The sequence below is a fragment of the Mustela erminea genome, chromosome 10 (assembly GCF_009829155.1).
Source record: "Mustela erminea isolate mMusErm1 chromosome 10, mMusErm1.Pri, whole genome shotgun sequence".
In the NCBI taxonomy this organism is placed as follows: domain Eukaryota; kingdom Metazoa; phylum Chordata; class Mammalia; order Carnivora; family Mustelidae; genus Mustela; species Mustela erminea.
This window is the reverse complement of record NC_045623.1, coordinates 62578535-62600743: the sequence shown is the minus strand read 5'-3', so window position 1 is coordinate 62600743 and position 22209 is coordinate 62578535. Positions and strand designations below refer to the sequence as shown.

General features: G+C 34.7%; 1 protein-coding gene across 7 annotated transcripts in view; it reads right to left on the bottom strand.

Annotated features, from left to right (window-relative positions):
• OMA1 (OMA1 zinc metallopeptidase) overlaps nt 1-22209 on the bottom strand; it is an 89136-nt gene that overhangs the window by 59389 nt on the left and 7538 nt on the right. For 6 of the 7 annotated variants that reach the window (XM_032301661.1, XM_032301666.1, XM_032301664.1 and 3 more), the window contains exons 2-7: nt 20493-21008; nt 17516-17744; nt 15240-15413; nt 15033-15140; nt 12248-12376; nt 6999-7073 (exon numbers count right to left, since the gene is read on the bottom strand). In XM_032301661.1, the coding sequence (XP_032157552.1) occupies nt 6999-7073; nt 12248-12376; nt 15033-15140; nt 15240-15413; nt 17516-17744; nt 20493-20989 (1212 nt within the window). In that variant the 5' untranslated portion in view covers nt 20990-21008. The remainder of the gene's footprint in view (nt 1-6998; nt 7074-12247; nt 12377-15032; nt 15141-15239; nt 15414-17515; nt 17745-20492; nt 21009-22209) is intronic. The other variant, XM_032301665.1, reaches the window with a different exon arrangement.

Here is a 22209-nt window from a genome sequence, read left to right as displayed (position 1 = left end):
AACAGAATATAGTGTTGAATGACAAATAATAGCATTATCATCTAAACAGGTGGTATCACAGAATAAATGCTGGTATCAATATAACATCTAAGGTTCTTATACTGTTTCTCCCTTTTGATAGGAAATAAATACTTGTACTGAGACGGCATTTTTATATCCTAAGTGCTCCAGGGGTACCTGAGTGGTTCAGTCGGTTAAGTATCTGACTTTGGCTCAGGTCATGATCCTGGCAGCCTGGGATCAAGCCCTGTATCCAGCTCTTTGCTCAACGGGGAGCCTGCTTCTCCCTCTGCATACCCCCACTTGTACTCATGCTCTATCTCACTCAAATTAATAAATATTTTTCTTAACAAAGAACATTATAGCCTAAGTGCTCCATAACAAAGATATTGCCTGTATCACTATGGATCCATGACTTAATACATGTAGCAATGTTGTTTTCTCCTTTGAACCAAGTACTATGTCACAACTGGCAAAAGGTCAACTCATCCACAACACAATTATTTAGATATGCTTTAGAAAATGAAATCATAGTTGTAGCTATCCAGATACACTCTTAAAAAATAGATGGCTTGCATATTATAGATAATCAAAGGAATATCAATATTTGCTAACCTAATTTCATTCTTCTTTCTTAAATACCACAGAAAATTTATCTTACCAAGTCACCCAAAAACATAAAACTGACATTTGATCACTCAAAGTAGTAATTTCCAAACCTGCCTAGATAGCAGAAATCACTTGGAAGTTCCTAAACATATTCAGATTCAGGGTTTCATCACCCTGATACTGATCCAAGTGTGGGGCCTAGAATATGTATTTTTAAAATCTACCAAGAAAAACATTAAGAAAAAAAGACCATCTTCAAAAGAAGGGCTGATGCAGGTATTTAAAAAAAGGGTATTGCGATGTGTCACTGGTTAAGGTTTGCCATAACATTCTGTAATAACAGGAAGTATCTTTTAAAAACAAACATAGCAGTGCCAGCAATCCCACCCTACTGCTATGTAAGTGCAAGGAACATAAGGATATGTGAATAAGGATGCCAACTACATTTGAGACTGTTCGTGTTTCTTGAGAAAGGCTTGTATTGCTATTTATTTTTCTCTTAGGACTGCCTTTGCTGCACCCCAAAGATTTTTGAACAGTTGTGTTTTCATTTTCATTTGTTGCCATGAATTTTTAAAATTCTCCTTTAATTTCCTGGTTGACCCATTCATTCTTTAGTAGGATGTTCTTCAGCCTCCATGTATTTGAGTTCTTTCCAACTTTCCTCTTGTGATTTTTTAGTTCTACTTTCAAAGCACTGTGGTCCAAAAATATGCAGGGAATGATCCCAATCTTTTGGTACTAGTTGAGACCTGATTTGTGATCCAGGATATGGTCTGCTCTGGAGAATGTTCCATGTGCACTAGAGAAGAATGTATATTCTGTTGCTTTGGGATGGAATGTTCTGAATTTATCTGTGAAGTCTACCTGGTCCAGTGTGTCATTTAAAGCCTTTATTTCATTGTTGATCTTTTGCTTAATCTGTCAACTTAGTGAGGGGGTGTGAATGTCCCCTACTATTATTGTATTATTGTCAATGTGTTTCTTTGATTTGGTTTTTAATTGGCTTATATAAGTGGCTGCTCCCATACTAGGGGCATAGATATTTAAAATTGTTAGATCTTCTTATTGGATAGACCCTTTAAGTATGATACAGGGTCCTTCCTCATCTCTTATCATAGTCTTTGGTTTAAAATCTAATTTGTCTGATATAAGGATTGCCACCCCAGCTTTCTTTTGATGTCCATTAGCATGGTAAATGGTTTTCCACACCTTCACTTTAAATCTGGAGAAGTCTCTGAGTTTCTTGTAGACAGCATATCAAAGGGTCTTGTTCTTTTATCCATTCTGATACCCTGTCTTTTGATTGGGGCATTTAGCCCTAATTTACATTCAGAGTAACTATTGAAAGATATGAATTTAGTGCCATGTATTACCTGTAAGGTGACTGTTACTGTATATTGTCTCTGTTCCTTTCTGGTTTATGTTACTTTTAGGCTCTCTCTTTGCTTAGAGGATCCCTTTCAATATTTCCTATAGGGCTGGTTTGATGTTTGCAAATTCTTTTAGTTTTTGTTTGTCCTAAAGATTTTTATCTCCCCTTCTACTTTCAATGACAGCCTAGCTGCATATAGTAAAGAAATTGAGGAAGACACAAAGAAATGGAAAAATGTTTCATGCTCACGGATTGGAAATGTCTATGCTACCAAGAAAATGTGAAAATGTCTATGCTACCAAGAGCCATCTACACATTTAATATAATCCCTATCAAAATACCATCAACTTTTTTCAAAGAAAAGATTTCAGTGAAATCTGTTAAATTCTAAGCAATGAAGAGCCAGAGGCTGAGAATACAAGTAGAACTCAAAAGAAATCCAAGTAGAAAGAGGTGACTAAGGAGAGTTTTCAGCCATCCAGCAGGGCTAGAGAGCCAAAACTTACAAGTTATGCTTAACAAGGCAGCCAAATTTGAGAAGCTAAGATTTGAAAGATAGGAGGACAAAGACACCACTGGATGCCAGTTCAACAAGGCATCTTATTAATTCTTAAGCTGCACAGGGCACTTTTAAAACAAAAAGTTGATGAAAACTGAATAGAGATTTCAATAGTCTCATGGTGCTAGTGAATCAAAAACTGAAGTTCAAAAACCACTACACAGGAGGAACTTAGTAAATACTCCATGCCTTCAGCAGACCTCCCTGTACAGCAATACTCTTATAAATGAAGGTGAGTACAGGTAAATTGAAACTTATGAAGACCCAGCTCAGGCTCTGACTGACTGAAATAATCTGCTCTATTCTAATTGTCCTCCAGACTAAGGGAGAATCACCTACAATGGATGAAATTATCATTCAGAGCCAATAGTTCTATGTTCAGTGGTTAAGCCAGTGTCCTGGGATCGAGCCCCGCATTGGGCTTTCTGCTCAGCAGGGAGCCTGCTTACCCCTCTTTCTCTCTGACTGCCTCTCTGACTACTTGTGATCTCTCTCTGTCAAATAAATAAGTAAAAATCTTTTTAAAAAATTTTTAAAAATACAATAAAATTTAAAAGTCAAAGATATGTCTAATGGCAGAATAGACATAGCTGAAAGTAGGATTAGTGAGCTACAAGACAGTTACAGATAATATACAAGCTGAAACATGTGTTATATATGGGAAAGAACCACAAGACAGATCTGCTAAAACCATCAAAGAACTAACAGTCAAATTATTATAATCTTAGGTATTAACATATCCCAATTATCTGTACTATTCTAGAGGGTGACAGTTCAGGAGTGAATACAGCTTGAACTTATTCATGTTTAGAGGGTGTCTGAAATTAAGATCTAAGCAGATTCATCTACTCAGACCCTCAACGTGGCTCTAAAGTAAACTGCTTAAAGAAACTGGATCCTAAATATTACAGCTGGTGAAGTTCTGAAGCATGTCCATATTCAAGTGAAGATCCAAGAAGCCAAACTGAAAGAACTGTGGACTGAGTGAATCTTCTTTGAAAAGATTCATTTATTTATTTTGAGAGAGAGAATGAGAGGGAGAGAGGGAGAAAGAGTGGATGAGCAGGGAGGAAGGGCAGAGGGAGTGAGAATCTCAAGCAGACTCCCCACTGAGCCCTACATGGGGCTTGATCCCACAACCCTGAGATCATGAACTGAGCTGCAGTTAATGACTGGATGTTTAACTAACTGAGCCACCCAGGCACCCCACAAAATTTTTTTTAAAAAGCGCTACCTTGAAGATTATGACTTAAACTTTAGAAGAACTAAGGTGATCGGCAGTGGAAGGAATCACAACATGTGTAACTACTTAACTAAAACTGTATTAATTTTTGAATCAACAAATAAACCAAATATATCTGAAGAATGCAGTATCCTTCAGACATTAAAAATATAGTAAAGGTAACAAACTGACGGTTGCCAGTGGAGAGGGGCAGGAAGTGGCAGCAAAATAGATGAAGGAGCTGGAGAAACAGGCTTCCGGTTACAGAATGATAAGCCACAGGATGAAAGGTACAGCATAAGGAATACAGTCAACAGTACTGTCACAGCATTGTATGATGACAGACGGTAGCTACACTTACGGTGAGCATAACACATGGAGTGGTCGAATCCCTGTTTTGTACACACAGAACTAGTGTAATATTGTGTGTCAACTATACTTCAATTAAAAAAACAACACAAAATGCAAATATATATGTATATTAAAAAACTTTATACCAGAAATGTTTAGAATTTAAACAAAACATACATTTCTAGAAAAACAAAATTATAAAAAAAGTGACACAAAACTGGGGCACCTGAATGGCTTAGTTGGTTAAGCCTCCAACTCTTAATTTCAGCACAGATCATGATCTCAGGGTCATGAGATCTAGCCCCGCATTGGGCTCTGCGGTCAGCAAGAAGTCTACTTCTTTCCCTCTCTTCCTCTGCCCCTCCCCTCACTCATTCAATCTCTCTAAAATAAATCTTTTTTTTTTTAAACCTGACATGGAACAGAAAAATGTGAATTAGTTCTTATCTGTTAGAAAGACTGAATCTATAACTAAAGACCATCCACAAAGAAATCTGCAGGCCCATACAGTTTTACCCGTGGAATCTCTAAACATTTAAAAATAAATATTACTAATATTACACAAACACTTCCAGAGAAAAGAACAAAAAAACTTCCCAACTCATTTTATAAGGCCAGCATAATCTTGATAGCAAAACATGACAGGACATTACAAGAAAAGAAAATTCCAACTTGGTATATCTTATGAATATAGATACAAACATTCTAATCTATATGCTAGCAAACCAACTTCAGTAATATGTGGGAAGGATAATATAACTGATAAAATTATATCTTAAAATAACAAGTTGTCATAATGTGTAAAATAATTTCAAAATAACAAGTTGTCCTAATGTGTAAAATAATAATCAATGTAGTTTGTCACATTAACAGATTAAAGGAGAAAAACTATATATTCATCAATACAGAAAAAGAATTTGATAAAGTTACTCATAATTTAAAAAAAAACTCTTAGCATATAAGGAATAGAAGGGCAACTCTTCTAAAAAGTCAGATTTAAAACAAAAACAGAAACAAAAAAAGTTATGAAGAATGGTGAAATACTGAATGCCTTCTCCCTAAAGTCATGAAGAAACAAAAGTGCTCACTGCTCACCCTCAACACTGTATTGAAGTTTCTGGCCATTGCAGTATGATAAAAAAGAGAAAGTACATAGATTGGAAAGGAAGAACTAAAGTTGTTATTATTCATAGGTAACCCAAATGTGTATATATAAAATCTAAAAGAATCTACACACTATTAGAATTAAGGGAATTTAGCAAGGTTGTTGGATACTAGTTCATTTACAAAAAAACAAAATGCACTTCTATATATGAGGAAGCTTATTTCTTAAATGACGCTTTATGATAACATCAAAAAATGTCTAACACTTAGCAGTACATTTAACAAAGGATTTGTAAGTCCTATACACACACATACACACAAACCATTTGGAAACAACACTGAAATTACAAGAATATCTAAATAAATGGACAAATAAATCACTCGTGGGCTGGAAGACTCAATATTATTGACAGTAGTCAACTGTCCCCAAATTCACACAATTCCAATCAAAATCCCAAGCATGTTTTTGTATAGGCATGTGATTTGATAAGCTATTCTGACATTTATACAGAAAGGAAGAGAACCAAGAATAGCCAAGTCAATCTTGCAGAACCACACTGGAGGACAGCAGTTATCAGATATTACAGCTTACTACAAAGCTACAGTGACAATGTGGTATTGGCTCAAAGACAGATAACATGCCAGTAGAATACAATAGGGAGTCCAGAAATAAACCTCTGTATAGCCTCCCATATTTATGACAAAGAGACACTGAAGTATAGTGGAGAAAAGATAACTTTTCAATAAACAGTGCTGAGGCTATTAGATATCCACATGGGGGAAAAAGTATCCTGACCTCTTCCACATAATATATTTTTAAAAGGCAATAAAATAATAAGCTTCTTGGAAATAAAACAGTAACAACTTATTGAAATAGGCAAAGATTTCTTAACCAGAACACAAAACACACTTATATTAAAAGGAAAATTTCACAGACTGTAGTACATTGAAATGAGGAAACTCTTGTTATAGCCAATCTGCGGCCCACTATTTGGAAACCTCTTAATCTATATAGTCAGATAATTTACTCAATTCTCATTATGTAACATTCACATAACTACTTTTACTTTTGTGATGGATAATATCTTCATTTATGAAATTAAATCCATAAAACTCATAATAAGAACTTCAAATAATAGTGATTTCTAACAGCTAGGATTTTTAATAACAACTGGAAACTCAACAAGGAATCAAGTACAATTTGAATTTAATGTACCAAGTGGCATTATTTTTTACTTATTTCTAAAAATGAAGTTTTACTTCTAATATTAAATTCTACTAATAATACTCAGTTATCACAGATGATAAAAATGGCAGGGAGGCACCCAGTGCCCTGTAAAGGAGATATGAGCAAAAGCCAACTTAAATCATAGTAAAGGCCCAGAGCTGCTCTCTGACTAGCCAAGATCAGTCATTTGCTGCAACAACAATAATCTCAAAGATACAAAGTAATAAGCTTGTTCTTCTGTTTATTTAAATTATAAAATCAGGTGATTCATCTAAGATCATAGCTATAATAGAACAAACCTTCCTTTGAGTGGGGAAAAAAAACAATTGTACATTATTTTACTCAGAAAAGCCCTTAGGCAAGAAAGGGAGAGAAGTATAACAAAGATAGTATATCACCTTCTAGAAGCACAAATTTAAAAAGGTATTAATGAAAAATTTCATACAGTCCAACTCTCATTCTCTGCTCATGCCACAGCTCATAAAGACAATGTACATTTATCTTTTACTGTGCGAAGGGCACTGTGTTTTCTCAACTACCAAGCATTTACCTTTGCAGCAAGCTGTAGTCCAATTTTGTCAGCTTCAGCCTCTAATGTTCTACTGTACGGTCTATCAAACATATACTAAGAAGAAATAAGAAAGAGAAGCTCCATTAAGGATATTTATTCCATAGTAAAAGGATTAACAAAATGCAATTTTTGAAATTAATTTCATGGAGCATCTAGGATAAAGTTTTTATGCTCCCCATGATTAACATTTAAAGAACATTATGATATAAAACAAAGTGCAGCTTTATTTCCTCCATCATAGATTAATATTTTAAAACATGAAAAGAATATTTAAAAAATTATGCCTACAGACTTCTGGAGACTCTACAGTATCACATGGAGTACAGCAATCCCCCTTATCCATGACTTCAGTTTCCATGGTTTGAGTTACCCATAGTCAACAGGGGTCTGGAAGCAGATGGTCCTTCTGACGCACAGTCAGGTCTCTAGAAGCCTAGTGCTACACCACAACGCCTCCATCATTTACCTCACTTCATCCCGTCACATAGGTATTTTACATCTCACATCATCTCAAGAAGTTGATGCAGTACAATAAGGTATTTTGAGAGAAGCCACACTCACATAACTTTTTTTACAGTATGTTGTTATAATTGTTCTATTTTATTATGAGTTACTGTTGTTAATCTTTTATTGTGCTTAACTTATAAACTTTATCACAGATATGTATATACAGGAAAAAACATAGTATATATAGGATTTGCTACTATCTGAGGTTTTAGGCCTATCCACTAGGGGTCTTGAATATATTCCCCTCCCAACACCCCATGGATAATGGGGTAGGAGTATCACTGTACAGGTATCCCCCATTTTCCAAAAGTTTGCCTCACATTACTTTGCTTTTACAAAAGACCTACATTAGTACTTGTTTTCACTAACCAAAAAAAATCCAAAGAGTATGTTTACTTTTATGAAAAAAAAAGCCTAAAACCAAAGTGATTTAACATGAACTTTCAGAAAGCAGTGGATACCCGCACTTCTATTTTCCCAATTATAATCTCTACCTACTGTGTAGAGGATCCCCTAAAGAAACCTCATTAATGTAAGTTTTAATATTTTGATCATTTTGTTCTTACAGTTTTAAATTTTTTTTAAATTTTATTTATTTGAAGAAAAAGAGAGAGCACAAGTAAGCAGAGCAGCAGACAGAGGGAGAAGGAGAAGCAGACTTCCCAATAAGCAGGGAGCCTGACACAGAACTTGATCCCAGGACCCTGGGATCAAGACCTGAGCCAAAGGCAGATGCTTAATCGACTGAGTCATCCATGTGCCCCAGATCTCACATTTTTAAAGAAAACTGAAAAAATATAGCTAGATAATAACCACTGACACTACCAGAGAATTTATTTCAGTTAGAAAATTAACCATAGAGCAGACTTTCCTTTCTTTGATAAATTATCTTAATGTTATCTTTCTCTAAGTATTGATTAGTTAGGGAAATGAAATTTTCTTTCAACTTCAATAAAAAAATACAAATAGATATCATAATTTTAACTTTCCTAATTACTTGTATTTATGTGAATGCTTTCCAGTTAAATTCTAATTTTCAGTAAGTACTAAAATTTGTATGCGATGGATCAATAGGCAGGACTTTTGAGAACAGAGTTATTAATAGAGGAAACAATTTTTCAGAGGTAGCTACATGTCAGTGATGTCTAGAAATAATATAATCAATCTAATCCATAGTACATGGACTACTAGATATGACTTTCTTCCTTCTCAATCATGTCTTTTTTAGGCTGTTTAACTGTATTGTATCATGTCATCACTCTCAATGAGCAGTCTGCAGGGGTCCATCAAGTCTACTGATAGCATAACTGGTTAAAAACATGGGATTAAAAGGACAGAAACTTACACTCAAGTCCAAATGCTGACACTTACTAACTGTGAACCCCTGGCTAATTGTTTAACCTCTCTAAGCCTGGTTGCATCATATGTAAAATGGGGTAGCAACAGCACCAACCTCCTAGGGTTGCAGACAGGATAAACTGAGGAAATAATAATAGCAGTGCCTATTTAATGAGTCCTTACTTTGTACTGGGTACTACACTAAATGCTTTATAATCACTGGTTCTCAAATGAATATGATTTTGTCCCCCAGGGACATTTGGAAATGCTGGAGAGTTTTTTTTTTTTTGAAGAGAGAGAGAGTGCACACAAGTGGTTTAGGGGCAGAGGGAAAGACAGAATCTTAAGCAGGCTCTACACTCAGCACGAGCCTGATGTGGGGCTCAATCTCATGACCCTGAGATCATGACCTGTGCCGAGAGATCATGACCCGAACCGATCAGGATCAAGAGTCAGACACTTAACTGAGCCACCCAGGCACCCCTGGAGACATTCTTGATTGTCACAACTGTGGGGGAGGGCAGATGTGGGTGAAAGTACTACTGGTATCTATCTAGTGGGTAGAGGTTGGATGTTCAGAGCAGATGTTTAGAGGCTAAACATCCTACAATGCATGGGACAATTCCCCACAACAAAGAATTATCTAGTCCAAAATGTCAACAGGCTTAGATTGAGGGATCCTACTTTAAAATGCATCTTAGGGGCAATTGGGTGGCTCAAGGGGTTAAAGCCTCTGCCTTGGGCTCAGATCGTGATCCCAGGGTACTGGGATTGATCCCCACATCGGGCTCTCCGCTCAGCAGGGAGCCTGCTTCCTGCCGTCTCTCTGCCTGCCTCTCCCCCTACTTGTGATCTCTGTCAAATAAATAAATAAAATCTTCAAAAAAATAAAAATAAAATAAAACAAAATGCATCATTAAACCCATAATAGTGCTCTGAGTTAACCAGTAATATGTCAATTTATAGATGAAGAAACTGAGACCTATAATTAGTGAAGTAATCTGCCTAGGTTCTATAGAATTTAGGTCTAACAGAGCCTAAATACAAATATAGGTCCATCTGCTCACAGCTAGTATTCTTAACCCCATACATAATTAATCTAGTGTTTATTCTAATACCTAACATATGGTAAGTAACCAATAAATCTTATCACTAATAGCTTCTAAAACCCTACGTGGTAGCACTCTGTGTGGGCTACTATATTATACCTAAATCTTTTAAAATTACAAAAATATGACTCCCCAATGGTTATGTGAAGACTCCTGTTTCTTCTTTTCTCTGAAAAATGAATGTCAGCAATTCCCCCTCCTTTATGACTTCCCTATCCGCATCCCCTCCTGCTCTCCAATCATAAGGAGCAAAGCTGTCTAGAGAAACTTTTCCTCATCACCAAAATTACTGGGGGAGTCTTGATTTAGGGAAAAAGAGCTCAAAAGAAGTAATCCCTACTTTATTTTTAGTTTAAAAAGAGCTCAAAAGAAGTAATCCCTACTTTATTTTTAGTTTAATTAAAAAATTATATGAAGTAGCCCGATTCATGAAGTATTTCAAGGCAGAAACAGCTACAAGTTATCTTTCTTATGACAGAATCTTCAGAGTACATTACAGAAAAAAGCTATATACTGATAAATGAGGGGAAAACCACATTAACTCCTTTGACTTCCCAGCATATCAATAAAAGAAATAAAATTCTAAATATGAGACCCTATAACCTAAGTAATTACAATTCTTTTTTTTCCTTTTAAGAACCTTTATTTCGATGTAAATGCAGCCAGACGATACAGTAACACTGAATACAAGACTTAGTTATCCAATTTCAAAAGCATTTTGTCTCATTTTACACATTAAACAGCACCCAGATGGCACAATGATGGGTCCTCCACAAATCATTAAATAAACAAATAACAGATTGTTCCTGAATAACCAAACCTCCCAGGACAAGAGAAAGTATATGAAAAAAAAATGTAAAACAAAATAATTAATTGTAGTTAACAAAGCAATTATCAAGATTGCAAGACCTACTTTCAGTAGTGAAGTGTTCTGAACAAAATGAGGACGCCAAAAAATTTTACAAGGATTATCAACATACATAAGTACTAAAATGAAAGTTAACAAACACCTAATAAGATTATCCTTTCAGGGGCGCCTAGGTGGCTCAGCTCAAGTCATGGTCTCAGGTTCCTGGGATGGAGCCCCACATTGGGCTCTCTGCTCAGCAGGGAGCCTGCTTTCCCCACCCTCTCTGCCTGCCTCTCTGCCTACTTGTGATCTCTGTCTGTCAAATAAATAAATAAAATCTTTAAAAAAAAAAAAAGATTATCCTTTCAGTATTTTCCAGGTAATTTTAATTTAACTGGGAGTAAGGAGACAAGGGTGGTAAAGCAGCTTCAGCAACACTATGCCCATAAAAATTTACAGGTTTTAAGAGTTTCCCATCAGAATGCAAATATTTGGGGAAAGGAAAAGTCATAGTAAGTACACCACAGTCACTATGAGAGACAAAACTGAAAAATCTAAAGGTAAAGATATAGAGGAAAGGAAAGGATTTGTGACCAGGTTTTCTCTCCTTTAGACCAATAACTTTGTACCTCACCCCCACACACACAGTACTGTGTTAGCCAAAAGTTACTAAGCCCTTGTAACACATCTATCCCCCATCATTTAAGAGATATAGTATCTTCTAATTGGAATGCTCATTATTAAGAACATCCCCTAAAGGGACACCTGGGTGGTTCAGTTGGCTAAAGCCTCCGACTCTTGATCTCTCATAGGTCATGGTCTCAAGGGTAGTAAGGTCAAACCCTGCTGGCTCTACACTCTGTGGGGAATCTGCCTCTCTCTCCCTTTCTTTCTGCCCCATCACCCTGCTGATGCCTGTGTGTGTGTGTGTGTGTGTGTGTGTGTGTGCGCGCGCATGTCTGCATGTGCTCTCTCTCTGGAATAAATCAATCTTAAAAAAAAAAAGGAAGGAAGGAAGGAAGGAGAAGAGTATCTCCTAAAAAGGAGAAAACTTAGACACTAAAATTTAGTAGCTGTATTTCATGGTATGTCAAAACATCTCTGGTATATCTCTGGTATCTGTTACTTTATAGTAATATTTAAAATATCCTCATCGGGGCGCCTGGGTGGCTCAGTGGGTTAAGCCGCTGCCTTCGGCTCAGGTCATGATCTCAGGGTCCTGGGATCGAGTCCCGCATCGGGCTCTCTGCTCAGTGGGGAGCCTGCTTCCCTCTCTCTCTGCCTGCCTCTCTGACTACTTGTGATTTCTCTCTGTCAAATAAATAAAATCTTTAAAAAAAAAAATAAATAAAAAATAAAATAAAATAAAATAAAATATCCTCATCACAGGCCATTACAAATTCAACTTACTGTCTCACACTTACCTCCTGCAGTTTAGACTGTATCCACTGGCCCAAAAGTGCCAAACTATCTCGAGGGCAAATGGCCCAAATCATTGTGAGAAAAATCAGACCTAGGAAATCCAATAAATGAACCAAGCTAGCCTTTTCTGCCTGAGAATAATCAAAATAATGAAAATTACTTTTAATAAATTAAGAATATACAACAAAAAATAAAAAGACAGTATATACCTACATTTTCTAGTTCATCAAGTATAATTACATTGAATAAGTTACATTTTAACTGACCTTCACCAACTAAAATTGCATATTCTTCTTCTTCCATGTGCATTAATTCATTCCCTCCCTTGCTTACATACTTGCTCATGTGTATATACATTCAATCATTCATTTACCTAGCCACCTAACATCATTTAGACACAATGACAAGTTCATGGATATGAATGTATATTCTTATATAGATATATAAGAATGTACGCTTCTTATATTAACAAGCATAATAATTTTGTGAAATAGGTACAATTACCCTATTTTATAAAGAAACTAAGATGGGGAAAAGTTAACAGAGTTGCCAAAATTCACAGAGTTATTAGTAAAATGACAAACCCAGGAAGTTTTAGTTTCTAATACACTCGTTACTTTTTAAAGCAACCAAATGTGTTCGTTAAGCTTATACCTTTGAACAGACTAAATACTACCTAACATATGAAATAGTTAAAACACAGAAAATTCAGAAAAATATTGGAAATTTATTTCAAATAAAAGTCTTTTGGACTTTATGACCTAATATATGAGGTATAATTCATCTATGCAAGTTTGCAATTTTATCACTCTGGTATTTCTCACTACGAAATAGAGTTTTATGAAGTTTTATATTTATTTAGAACAGTAACCAATTTTACTTAAAATAGCTGTTCTGAGTAGTAATTTCTAAATGCAAGTTTAACACACTGGATTATTTATCATTCCCTACTAAATTAAAGCTGATTAATAAATGTTAATGTAATGCTGATACTGAGTGTATAGGAATCATTACTTGAATGTATGAAACAAGTCTGATAACTAAACATAATCACTTAGAACACTTCTCTTAATGATATAATCTACCCTCACAAAGCATTCTTTGCTTTATTATATGAACCGTGTGTCATGAAAACAATTAAGGAATTATTTTAGCACAGAAGAGTAAAACTACAAATGATAAAGTCATTACTGAAGAGAACATCCTTGTTATTAATTATTAAAGAATATAATTGCTATTAGAGAGTTTTAGAAAACTAAAAAAAATTTTTAAATATGTATTTGTAGAAGAAAGAAAACATTAAAGGCTACATGAAATCAAACTGGAGACTGCTGAAAGAGAAAATACACTGCTGATAATGTGTAAGACCTCTACAAAAAATATTAATAGCTATTTTCAATTTTTAAGACTGGTATTTTCTTTTTGTATCTTATCTAATTAGCATTCCTGTCCTGACTGAGATGACAACAATATGCTGAGTAAGGCACTGAACTAGAGGCCAGAAAAGTAAAGGCACAGAATATGAACATCTCTTAAATGCTAAAAATGACCAATACTAATTGACAGGTATGAAGCCCTTTCTTGAAAGACAATCTATTTTGATTGTTTAGATTTATTCTTACACATATTTGTTCGAGGAAAATGTTTTTTCTATTTTTCCATAACTCAAAAGAAATGAGGGAGATAATTACTATTTGTTCTTCAAAAAAACACAACTGAGGCCAACCTCAATTTATTAATACTTTAAGGAATAGACAGAATTTGAGATGACTTTTAGAGAGATTAGTAACATTATCATTTCCATTTAAAATTAGTATTATTTGCATTTCCAACATAGCATTTCACGATTCTTTCACTATTTATCTTCTTGTTTTCAATTAGGAAATACATGTCTTTCTAATTAATGTGGACAAGAGAGACATGTTTATTTTTAATGAATAAAAATAAATATATGAGTAAATAAATATATTGGGTTTTTTGGACTCATACCAAGTCAAACAGATGTGTATTCAAAGGAGTATAAATCAACCTTAATTCTATGATCCATTAAAATAAGCTCTACCAATAATCAGGTAACTATGGTAAAAAGAAGCAGTGTTGGATTTACAAACACAAGAACTGGGTTGAAATCCCAATCTGTCAGTTGGCCTCATTACTCATGTTACTTAGAGTCTTTTTAAACATGAGTTTCCTCATACAGAATATAGAGATATTAAATACATACTTAATGAGAATGTTATTAAAATTGTAATTGAGAAGGTATGTATTTAAAAGCTCAGCAAACTATAAAATGGCAAGACATCATTATTATTACTCTGCATTAATTATATATGGCATATCATTCCAGAGATTTTCAGTGATGCTCCAAGCAATCCTCTGAGAATGAATAAAAAAGTAAGAAAACTGATTTACCCACTTAAATAGCAATATCACTTTCATATAGTTAATTTTCTGAACAGATTACAAGTATGTTAATAATTATGGAAAGTTTAAAATCTAATTTGAAGTAATTAGAGGTTGAGAATAATTACTTTTTAGCAAAAGAGACAGGTGATAACAACACTATTTAAGAGAAATACTAATTATTCAGGTACCAAATACTAAAGACCATAAAAATTCTCACAATTACCCAATCATCTTTTTTCAGGTAACAGAATAAGTCAATTACTAAAGATTAAAATTCTATCTTTTAAAGAAAAAGGAAACTGAAAAGTCAATTTTAAAAGATTTAACTTGCTAACTTCAAAGCGGTATTAAAAGAACTGAATATTCATTCTAGGTACTTACAGCATGCCCAAGTACTGCGTGTGCTATTTCATGGCCCAGAAGGAAGGAAAGTTGATGGATATCAGTCACACTATTTAAAAGCCCAGTGAAGATAAACACTTGTCCATTCTGCACCATAAAGAAAATAATGTAAGCAAGTGGACACCTTAAAAAAACAAGGACATTAAATTGAACAATTAAACATTAGGTGTGAGAACTTTCACTTACTGGAAGCACGAAGGCATTTACATCTGGGGAATCAACCACATGAATAATCCAATTGATCTCAGAGATCCCTGGAATATCTTTATTGCATTCAATCAAATGATTAACCACCTCCTTAACCTTTAGGTATCGGGCATCCTTCTCAGTGAGCATATCATTTTTAAATTCGTCCATCCACTGAAAGATTAAAAAGTCAACTTTATCTTAAGAGAGTTGTAGCTCTACTACAAAATGTTTATACTGCTTCATGAAAAGTTATATGGCTACTTATTGTTGAACATTTTAATTTTTAATTATGTAAAAATCTACATATACTAAACACTCAGATACTTAAATCTGAATTATTCAGGCAAAGGCAATGTGATTTCTCACAAATGGAATGAATTCTAATAACTAAGATTTTTCATATAAATTGGTTGAAATAAAACTTTTATCTTTTCTATTAGCCTATAAACAAATAAAATGCTAAAATATGATTTCTACTTTTCCTAAATATTTTGGAAAACAAAACTTTGCCTAGGGGAAAAAGATTTCACATAAGGAAATATAAAACAAAATTACTTTCATAACCTACTGAATAGAACAGCCTATACTTAATGAAAAAAAAACTTCTACCAAAAAAAGGACATTTCATTAATTTTAAAGGTTTATTCACACAGAATCGAAGGAAATTTCTGAAATTTTAGAATAGGCATGTCATTTTCTCTACACTATGTTGAGTAAGAATAGCCACCATATGAAGACACTTTTCTGAAGCTATATTCATGAGAAACCCTTTTAAGTGTAGGAAAATTAAAGGTGTTCTGAAAATATTACTTTAATTTCCACAAAATGTGTAACTTCTTTCACATATGGAGCAAAAAGTTTATAACCTTCTCTGAGATGTATTAAAAATAGATGTTTCTGTAGTACTAGAATCTAAATAGTCTTTAGTATCAACAGCATTTTTAGAAAGCACAAGTCACCAGTGTAAACTGAAACAAAAAATATTACTATACTTCTGAAGTAGGCAAAATTATACATAATAACAGCACTTTATAATATCTCTATAAGAACATGTGCTTCAATTTTCATATCAAGCAGGTTATTACATTTGTGAAAAAAAGGATATATATGAACACATAATTTTTTAAAGCATCTAAGTGATATGAATGGTAGAAGACATACTAATTTAACACTAGGCCTGCCTCAATCTTTCCAGAACATTTTCCTCAAACTTGCTTCAGGTAAGACTATCCTAAGAAACACCTCCAATCTCTGTATAAATTCTACTAGAAGAGATGCATCTTGTCTTTACTAGGAACAACCTTTTTAGTGAAAAAAATTGTTATTTCTTTTTTAATGGTAACTTTCCGCTGACAAACTCAGAAGATTCACTGAAATAAAAAGCCACAAAGATTCAGCCATGCCAAAACTGTCAAATAAGACTATGAGACTTTAATTCAAAAATTACTGAGTACATGCTATATATGTGTGCTAAGAACTGGGAAAAGAGGATCTGTCCTCAAGAAACTCTCTAGGGTATAAAATGCTTAACTTATCTCATACTTGCTAAGGAGTTAAGGCTTCTGAATTCCAACTTTACTTTGCATTCAAAAAATATAATAAATTGCCAGAAATGATATTTCAGAAAAAAATCCTATTCTACATTACTTTCAAGGTAAAAAAATTCTATTACACACTTACTTATCTAAAATATATGTATACTAAGCACTACTTTGTACACTGTGCTAGTACTTAAGATAAAAATGATGAAACAGACAGGGTCTGTGTTCCCACAGAGCTTAGGCTAACAAAGGAGATAGATCAGCAAATAAATAATTATGCAAATAATTATTATGTTACCCTCATGATAAGTGATTTAAGGGAACAGTACAGTATGCAAAGAGAAAACAAAAGTAGGAGACTGGACCACAATAGAGCCAAGCACTGGACACAAATACAAATGAGCTCATTCATAATTTAGTCTGGATGAAGGATACCCCTAGAGCCTAAAGTAGCCAACCTGCGTAACCCAGCCTGGATAATCAAGGGAGGCTTTCCTGAGAAAGTGACATTTAAGGTGACATGTGATGAGCAGGAGTTAGCTGGGTGAGTGAGAAGAAAAGCAATGGAGGCAGTAGGAATACTAAGTACAAAAAGTTGGGGGCCTTTTGGGAAAATGCTAATTTTCTATCAAAGATCAACATTAAAAAGTAGTGCATCTTTCATCTGAAGAAACTTTCCTGCTTTGAGTATTATATTAAGCCATCTAATTACAAACAATTCTTAATACTTACTGCTTCATATTCCAGTTCTGATAAAAGTCTGAAATGTTCCTTCCCCAATAATAGTAGCTTCCTCCTTCCCGTAACAGGACTCACTTCCAGGTGAGTAAAATAAAACACTACAAACAGCAATCCAAAACTACTGAAACATAGGAGTAACTTCCATTTATTCTTTCTTAAACTTTCTTTAAATAGTTCCTTCTTGTTAGGAGGAAGTGCCTGCCACCATTTCCTTATGCCCCTAGAGTAAAAAGAAAATTCAAAGTCCTGAGAAGAGTATCAGCACATATCACCAAAATTTAATCTTATGCTGGGATTTTATGTCTTCAAATACTTGAATTTTTCTGATATATTTCTCTGTATAGATTAATTTTTTTCAATTTATAAAATTCTTAGTTAAATGATAAACAAATAATCAGTTATATAGAACTATAGTTAAAAATTCTAATGTTCATTACACACATTTTCTTCTTCAGTTATTTTAAAGGTGAACACTAAGTGAGTATCTATTTTACACAACTTGATTAATTAACTTTTATTGACTGTTTACCACATGCAAATCACTATTCGAATTGTTACACATATGTCATCTAATTTAACCTTCACAATAACCCCATTAGACAAAAGAAAACTGAGACAGAGAGAGAAGTGAAGCAACTTGCCCAAGGTTGCAGAAGGGATAAGGGAAAACTAGGCAAGGAGGACAATGTGATCCCAGAGTCTGAGCACTTAACCACTGAGTAGGGATGAACTGCCCCCATAAACATCTGAGTAGATTATGGTAACAATAATCTGTTCCTTTAACCATGATCCTCCGCACTGCTCATGAGACTTCTGGCACTACTACTATCTGCCAGTACTTCAGCAAGGTATAAGGGAAACTACCTCAGGATTGATTTTAGATGTAAGTATTGCTCACCAGAAAAAAGTCCACTATCCCCTCAAGAACATGACAAAGGAGAAGTAATAAGGGCTTAAACACTATAAATAAAGAAATGAGAGACGGTATGGTTAACACAGGAGGAGGTCTACTTTCTACCAGGCAACAATACTCTCTGTTGTTTACTGGGGTTCACAGACATTTTGATAAGCAATGTTCTCAACACCGGGGCAAAATTTTCCCTTGTAAGGTCATCTGTGAAATCCTAACAAAAATTTAAGATAAATACATTATTCTCTTGACACAATTCATCTTATAAAATAACTTCAAGTTATCTTAATTTTATTAAGTGACACACCTAAAATGCCTCAAAGTGTTTCAACCTGAAGAAACTTAGGCCAGACTTATTTCCTACTTAAACTTTATATGACTTAGTATTTTTTGCTTAAAATTATGAAAACACAGCTTAAAAGAAAATGTTGTTATAATAGTAACAAAAACAAAAAGTTAAAAATAATGATTAAAAAGGACGATAAAGAGCCATTGGCCTAAGAACCTGGGCTGAGCTGTGACAAAGATTCTCTCTTCCACCAGACTCTACTCAGGCTTTTTTCAACAAGGCCTCACCTTTGGACTTCTGTATTTCTCTCTCCATTGTCCAGTTTCAGCAAGAGTCCTGCTAAATCAGTTTACCCAGAATCCCCCATCCTCCGTATCTGATCACCCTCAGTATCTGATTAGGTTCATCATCATTCACCAGCCCCCAAGTGATATCTGATCACCCTTACCTGTCTTCAGCAAGAAGCTTGGTAGGGTCATGTTAGAGAGAATTCCCCCTTATTCCTAATGATTCCTCCTAGCAATTTTTCATCCACCAAACCTCACCCTGCTCCTTGGCTATAAATTCCCACTTGCTCATGCTGTATTCAAAATTAACTCTATAAATTCCCTCTTGCCCATGCTGTATTCAAAATTAACTCTGGTTCCATACTTAGGTCTCTCTTCCTCTACTGCAAAAGTCCTGCATAAAATCTGTATTTACTGCTTTAACTATTGTCTAGCTCTGGTTTTCTCTGACAGCCGTTACTTACATCAACAGCTACCACAAATGTATTTTTTTCTGGGTGCCAGTGTCAAATCATAAGGAACACAATATATTAAGAGAATAGAAGTTTTCAATTTCTGATAGAAAGAAAATTGGTTTGGTTAGTATGGGAGTAGGAGGGCTAGAAGGGCCTTCACAATCATCAAATGTCAGAAAGCTTTATGAGGAGACAATGTTTGACTTTACCTTTCTTTAATAAATGGGGCAAATAAGACAAAACAAGATTATTTATGGGGGGAGTTCTAAATTAAATATAAGATACTATTAACTGTAAAAACATAATTATTATGAAGGACTACCCAAGAGAAAATAACAAAGATATGTTGGAAATAGAATAGAAAAATATTGCCTAGAAAAATAGAATAGAAAAAATAAATGCTAGTTAAGCATTAACCTGGCTAGGAATAAGCCCATTCTTAAATAAGTAAAGTTCTTCAGTTTCATGACCCACTGCCTCAGATTCTGTAAACTAAACACATATGTTTGTAAGTACTGCTCTTATTACAAGCTATAACCAACATTTCTCATTCTTGTAATCACAAACATAAGATCTTTTAAAAAGCATCTATATAAGGTAATTTTTTAAAGATCATATTTTTATACTATAATATGCAGTAAATTGGGGCACCTGGGTGGCTCAGTTGGTTAAGCATTCAACTCTTGATTTCGGCTCAGGTCATGATCTCAGGACTGTAAAGCTCAGAGATCTCAGGCTCCGTGCTCAGTGCAAAGTTTACTTAGGATTCTCATCCTTTCCCTCTGCCCCTCCCCCTTCTGTCTGTCTGTCTGTCTCTCTCTCTCTACCAAGTAAATAAATAAATAAAATCATAAAAAAAATAATATGCAGTAAATCATTTCAAAATTACTAAATCATACTTAACAAAACGGGGTAGAACCAACTGTTTAGAAACTGAATTTTGAGCTAAATATAGGTGGGAAATCTAGTTAAAAGTACAGTTTTATAAATACATTGTAATATAAAAGTTTTTTTTAAGTTTTTTTACCTGCCTACAATGATTGCAAATAGTTTCTGCACTGGCTTGAGAATTATCAACAAGAGAGGAACCGGAGCAGCTTGAAACTGAGGAGAAGTGTGGAAACTCCTGATGTCTCTTTCATGAAGACAGTTCAGAGGATGCAACAGTGAAAGAGCAGGAACTCCTGTAACTTCTTTTATCTGTAGTTGTCTTGAAGAGTCATTCCACACAGTACATTTTGGGGTAACCATCCCAATTTCCTTATATCTCGTGCTCAAGAGGCATCCTGGTCTTTCATTACTGAAGGTCTTAGAGAAAGAAAAATTTTCAGGCAGAAAAGTCAACCTATCATACTGATTTACTCCCAGACCCTGATACTTATTAACTATATGATTAATTTGTACTTGATGACAGTCTGATGAGGTTACAGATCGTGTGTTAGATCTTCTCCAGTGGGCCAGCAAATGAAATCGGAAGAAAACACAGTTTCTAGTAGTAGACTGCAGTCCATAGATTAAGTTCATCTTTCTTCTCCTTGATTATCTGGAACACACACACACAAAAATAAGTTAAAAATATCTCTGGAAAATACGTATTTACAAAACTGGGACCATAACTCTTAAGAAATAGGTGTGTCAATTGTTCTTCCCCTGACATATTTCAGACTGAAATACCTTGGGTTTCTACCACCACGCCCATGCAATACAAACCAAACAGCTTTTACTCACTTTTTTTTTTCCCCTCTACAACACATCCTTAGAAATTTGTATTTTTTTTCTCCTTTTCATTTTTTAGTTTCAGCTGGGGGAAATCTTTTTATTTTAACAGTTAAATTATTGGGAAATACGAAATGAATTAAGCAAAAATAACAGTAGGTTTAGCAACGGCAGTAAGTAAAGGGAAAAGCATGTAATGGAACAGTAAAATCAAAGTTTAAAAATGTATTTTTTAAAATACAATCTGATCCTTTCAAATATAATCCTCATACTACTGACTAGGGTCAAAATGGAATAAGATAAGCTAAACTTATCCTCCCACTGAAAGCAAATGAAAAAACAGAATAAATAAAACAATGGTTTCAACACACTGGACATCAGGCAATGAAGACCAGTGACCCCTGAGAGATGGGAAACAAATGTGATGAGCCCTACAATTGCCCCAGCTTCCTACCTAGAGAATTTCCAGGCCACTATGTAGACAGGGGAAACCTAGCACAGCCCAACAATATTCCTAAATTGGAGAGATGAAACTGGGAGTTGAAGTAGGCCACAGAAAAAAGACCCCGCAGAGCAGAGTACAAGAAAAGACACAACTGTGCAGAGAAAGAATTCCAGAAGGTGTTAGGCAGGGAAATCTGCTTGGTGTCCTCAAATGAGTTCTAAACAGGGCATTCATGTGAAGAAAGTCCCTAAAGATGGGAAAGAATCACTTGACAGGATTAGTGGAGTAACATCCAGGGCCCGTGGAGGGCAGACAAGAGTGCCTATTTCTACCCTTCAAAATGGAAAACCTCTGAATTCACGGGGCATTGGGTAGAATACTCAGAAGGGTTTTGCCCCACTAGAGAACAATTAGTCCTAGACTAAAAGCTACTCTGGCATACCCAACCAAGATTAAAAGCAATACTAGCCGTACCTAACGAAGGTTAAAAGCAAGACTAAAAAAGATCAAACTGTTTTCAAAGAACTTAACCACATTCTAGAAAAAAGCTTAAAAACAGTTAAAAGAATATAAAAATATCCAC